General features: G+C 41.9%; 1 protein-coding gene across 1 annotated transcript in view; it reads right to left on the bottom strand.

Annotated features, from left to right (window-relative positions):
• Window positions 1–6000, bottom strand: part of LOC123505396 (hemicentin-2-like) — a 146408-nt gene that overhangs the window by 43692 nt on the left and 96716 nt on the right. The window contains exon 4 of the mRNA XM_045256615.1: window positions 2278–2492. Coding sequence (XP_045112550.1) covers window positions 2278–2492 — 215 coding nt within the window. The remainder of the gene's footprint in view (window positions 1–2277; window positions 2493–6000) is intronic.

Raw genomic sequence — 6000 nt, forward strand, 5'->3', positions numbered from 1 at the left:
AAGGGTTTCCGTGTTGACTGGGACATAAACGTTAGGAGGTAATGGCGGTGAAAGGTTTTACGGCGGGATTGAGCCAGCTCTTGACACCCCATGGTAACAGCACACACAGGGCAACACCTCCCTCGCACTGGTGGTGGCCTCGTAGTGCGAATTTACACAGTACTCTTGAATATTAAGAAGTCAGTAACTGCAATTATATTACATTTTTATTCTAACGTGTTATTTAATATGGGAGTAATTTTATGCACTTTTGAGACTTTTGGATTGGATCTCAGAGAGAGAGAGAGAGAGAGAGAGAGAGAGAGAGAGAGAGAGAGAGAGAGAGAGAGAGAGAGAGAGAGAGAGAGAGAGAGAGAGAGAGAGAGAGAAAGTATACGAACACGTTTACTCGAGCCTGAAATAGGAATTTGTGACCTTTTTCCACCACGCTCCACGGTAACCTCGCCGACAAAGACATGAAGAGAGGCATTGCAGGACAAGTGATGGAGGGAGGGAGGGAAGTACTGCTGAGCGAAAATCCATCACGCAAAAGAAAAAAAATAGAACACACACAATTGAATGGTTCCTATGACAACAATACGATATGTTACACACACAACACACAACTCATACACACACACACACACACACACACACACACACACACACACACACACACAATAGTCCTAGGAAAAGTCTTGATAAAAGGAAACGCTGGTAAATACTGTAGGAAGGAGATTCGTGTTTTAAAAAATGTACGTTTCCTCAAGAGTGGTAAAAGAGGAGCGAGGAGAGGAAGGATCTCAATCAAAATGTGTAAGGTGAGGCAGGAGGGAAGAAGCTCACTAACAAGGTGGCAGGTGCTTCCCAGGTGTGTGTGTGTGTGTGTGTGTGTGTGTGTGTGTGTGTGTGTGTGTGTGTGTGTGTGTGTGTGTGTGTGTGTGTGTGTGTGTGTGTGTGTGTGTGTGTGTGTGTGTGTGTGTGTGTGTGTGTGTTCCTCTACGCGGCATTTACCAAGAAAGACTGAAAGTAGATTATGGACGTTCCTTGTAAAACCACTTGAATAAAAAAAAACATCAAATATTTTCTTTTTTTAGGAATATTATTTTCACTTTTGGTCTCTGTTGCGATACTTGTGTATGGGTTCGTGATACTACTGACGGAGATGAAAGTGATTGTGTGAATAGACCAGTAAGAGATTTTTTTTCCATGTAAGAGGGGAAAGCCGACCAAGGGCAACCAAAACGATTAAAAAAAAAAGACCGACTGAGGTGCCGGTACCCGAGTAGGGGCAAAAGAACTAAGAAAATGTGATGAATGTAGATGAGTTCAGGTCACAGGTAGACGGAAATACAGAAGCATGCAGAGAGTTCCAGAGTTTACCAGAGAAAGAGATGAATGACTGAGAGTAAAGCTAAGTGATGTGTAAGGCGGTTCCTCCTCTCCTGTGGTTTGTTTCCATTCTTACTGTTTCACTGTTTTTCAAAGTTCCTAATTAGTCTCCTGGTGGCGGCGGTGCATTTCCTCACTCATGTCCCTGATTAAATTTACCTACCTCTATTTTTTGTGTCGGGTATGTTTGGCTGGCTTTAATTTTCGCAATTTGTGCTCCTATATCTGCTATTTTTCTTTTCTGCTTGCACAAATGTGAACGTTAGCTATTCACGACTATTTCTCCGGCAGACCTGACCACCGAACACGAGAATTTACTCCCACAGCTGCAGACCCGCTCACTCACACATTATTTTACGCCTCACAAAACTCACGTATTTCTAAAGATTCGTAGCTCCACAAGGCAACTCAAACCATTCGTATCCCCTTTAATACCAAGACATCAACCAGTTTAATCTTATCTTCACCATCATTCGAGTATTTGATTAACCTTTACGTGATGCTTTTCATAATTAAAGGCTTGCAGTTCCAGTCACTCATACATTACAACAATACTATTTCTTGGGTTAATTTGACAAACAGGCAGTTTTCTGAGGTTATGAAAGTGTATGCTGAAATAAATGAAATATGTGGAATTTTATATTCAGTAAGATACATATTTCAATTACGATTTTCATGGCATATTAAACAGTTTGTAACACGAAAACAATAGTGTCATTACATGTAATACTGTCATTCACGCAAACTGTGCCAGAAATCACACCTACACACTTGGGAAACCTTCTTTAGGAGGTGACTGGTAACACAAACACACACACACACACACACACACACACACACACACACACACACACACACACACACACACACACACACACACACACACACACACACACACATACCTACCTATAACAGTGAGGTTGGTGCGGGTGTTGGTGGTGGGGGACAGCTGGTGGTCCACTCTGCAGCGGTACACCCCAGCGTCCTCAGCTTCCACTCTCTCCACCAGAAGGGCAGCGGGGGTCGTGTCCGTGCGAAAAGACGTCCTCCTCGCTAATGTGGTGTTCGCGTCTGGCTTCGTTTCCTTGGGTCGTCCTCCAAGCAGCTCTCTGTAGTCGTAGCTGTGGGAGGGAGAAGAGTGGATGCAGGATGAAGATGGGTGTACTCGTAGACATAATGTAATGAAGGTGTGTGTGTGTGTGTGTGTGTGCGCGCAGGGTTAGTGTGCACGTCTATCTTTGCAAGCGTTTACCAAGAAAACAGACCATGAATTCACTTGGTAATTAGCTTGAATTCAAAAGTATATAGTGTGTGTGTGTGTGTGTGTGTGTGTGTGTGTGTGTGTGTGTGTGTGTGTGTGTGTGTGTGTGTGTGTGTGTGTGTGTTCCTCCCGGAGTGGTGAAGTCTGTGAAATCTTAGTAGTAATGGAATACACGGCTCATTTATAAAACGAGACGTAGATTAATGTCAGTGAACGTCAATTTGAAGGCGAAACAACAAGCGCAGTTCACGTTAAGGAAATGAATAAACTCCCCTCTAGCGTGTCGATTTGTTTCCATTACTGGCAGTCTATGAATGACAAATGAAGTCTCGCCTGAGCACACCTGAATTATACAAACGAGGAAAGAAAACAGGTATGCATATGTATAGCTGTTCACACACACGACTCTTATTCAAATCCGACCCGAGCGCTGATGGGGGAGGGGAGACATTCACGGCGTCAAAAAGGGAGAGCAGGAGTGGAAACCCTTACAATAATAGTATTACAAAAGGTCCCATAAAAAAAAAGTAATTGACTAGTTTGGTTTTATTCGTCCAAATACTGGTAACCGTTTTTAGGGTATCAGGTTTCATTTATACCAACAACAGATTAAATACAATGCCTATGGGTTCGATTCCTTTTCCTATTGCTTTTAATACATTTTTTTTAATTAATGTTATGTTTTTTTGTTTCAATTAGTGCAAATATTCGTCTTATACCTGCCCGTGTTCTTAAATGCTTTGTTCGCTTACCAGTACACCTTTCAAAGGCCACAGACGTGCTCAATATGGCCCTCGTGGGTGTGTTTCCATTTACGACCACTCTTGACTGACAACATGATAATGAAAAGGAGCGATGGAATAACAGGACATTATTCCTATACTCTAGTCCTTTTTTCCCTCCTGACAGTGAGCTACATCCACGGGGAATGTATCCAGGTTGGCATCTTTCAAGAGACAAGGGGAGAGGTCTTTGTTGAGGGGGAATGTAACCGCAGCCTTATCACTGCTCACCTCACGGGGCCACACTTTTCTGGGCCGGGCAGCAAGGGGCACACCGACACGAGTTTCCTTAGTTGCTTTGGTTCGCAGCTCGGCATCTCATTCAGGAGTGTTGCGTCATGGCTTGCAAAGTTTCTGAGATGTGTGATGAAATTTATCCCTTGTACCGCGAAATGCTCCTCCGAGCAAAGATGAAAGCAAATGCAACAAGATTTATGAAAAGATACCGAAGTTGAGGATTACGCTCGAGAGATGTAAGGCACGGATGAGCAGTGCAGCTGAGAGAAGTGTTGGTGGCACAAGGCACGAGGAATGCAAGATCTTCACTTTTTTTTTTCGCTTAGAAAGGTCTTGATGGGACGATGTTTGTGGGAGTAACTTGAAAGAAAAAAAGCAAATAAATAAATAAGAATGATAATTGAGTGAAAAATAAGATAAAACAAAATAGAACACAAATGCAAAATGGTGCAATACGCTTTTGTATGCAGTTCCAGCAAACCCAATAGCAACTCTCCAACAGCTTCCCCGCCACACACTTCACACAAATACGTTAAGCTCTTTCGACGGCTCGTTTGTCTTCTCCACAAAGTCAACTGTAATTAATGAACTTTCAAGTAAATACATAAAGTGCTCTGATTTGTTCTCAGTTTATGTTTAAATACACACAAATCATGTACATCTCAGTCTGGTTGAAGATGTGGTATGGATTCTTTTTATTCTTAATGTCTGAATGAATGAGAGAAGTGCAGTGCATACCAGTCATTAACATTGGTGGCAAGTAAATATTCGAGGGAATCGAACTGCATAACTGAAGAAGCATCTTTATGAATCTTGAACGAGGAGAATTCAGTTTTATCTTATATCAGGATGTAGCCTTAGTTCACTCAGCAGTGGATAAGTACAGGTCTTAAATCCAGAAGTAGTGACTTTGCGACCCAGTAACCCAGCCTGGACGGTCCTGAGCGTGGCGGGAATGACTCAACCTCCTCCCTCATCAGTGGGGAAAGAAGAAGAAGAAGAAAAAGAAGAAGAAGAAGAAGAGGAAGAAGACGAAAATGAAAACGAAGAAAAAGAAGAAAACATTATCTGATTATGTACGTTTAAGTTTAATTGGTGATCTTGGAAGGATGGTAAATACTATTTGATCTCTCCTCGTGGTCACCTTCCACACGGCAAATTCAAGCTCTGTTTAGCGCCTGGCTGCGTGTAATGGCAGGGCACTGGTGAGACAAGAGACGAGCAGCACCTCTGACTTTTCAGCTGAGGCACTATTATGAGCGTTATGGTCTGTGAATGTCGACGTGTCCTTGATAAAACGCCGCTTTAGTGACTGCATTGTTGCACGGCTGGGAACATTTGCAATTGCCGTTGACTTTAACACCGACGCTTGTGACACTTCCTGAGCTGAGACGCAGCTGTCCAACTTCATGGTCAAGTTTAGTTTTCTTTGGCTCAGACTGAACCTTGTTTAGTAAAATTTCAATTGAGTGAATTTTGCAAGATATGATAAGCCATTTCCTTTAGGTTATTTCTATCTTCAGCAAAACTTATTAAATAAAACCATACATTCCATAGCAGTTTCAAGATTACTGTAAATCAATAAATTTGTCAAATGAATGAAAAAACCCATTTCGAAAATCAGTTTTATTTTTGCAATGAACAAAATCAATGACATTATCTATAATTTCATGAAAATTGCCAAAGCCTCTGCTTGCCATTCACGTAATGATTACTTGGCCGCCTCGTCATAAAACATCAAAGGATACCACTCAAATAATCATGACAAAATTATTGCCAATTCTACAATACAAATTTATGATCAAAATGACTAGCATTCAAATTAATAAATTGTATAATTTTGAGTAGCTAATATAATAACAATTTCACTCTGGTAATTTCATGAAATGCTCACACTGGAAACGACGTAAAGTTTCGGCAAATTCACAAATCATTGGTAATTACACACACACACACACACACACACACACACACACACACACACACACACACACACACACACACACACACACACACACACACACACACACACAGATGCTGATGCAAGGTGTGTGTGTGTGTGTGTGTGTGTGTGTGTGTGTGTGTCACTTTATTACTTTGAGTTAAGTTCGTGTTGTACTGTCCTCGCATCGAGTTTGATTCGATTTAGTCAGAAAATCGTGTGCGTGCGAGAGTGCGTGCGAATACATGCGTCGGGAAATACTGAGAGTAGTAATGCCTTATGCCACGATGAAAGGGATAAACGCTCAATGCCTCAGAAAAAAAAATAAAGCAAAACGAAACCGAAGCGTATATGCCAAAGGTACAAGCTCAAACATTTCACCGGGACCGCAGGGACTGAACTCAACT

This window comes from Portunus trituberculatus, chromosome 18, assembly GCF_017591435.1.
Source record: "Portunus trituberculatus isolate SZX2019 chromosome 18, ASM1759143v1, whole genome shotgun sequence".
NCBI lineage: Eukaryota > Metazoa > Arthropoda > Malacostraca > Decapoda > Portunidae > Portunus > Portunus trituberculatus.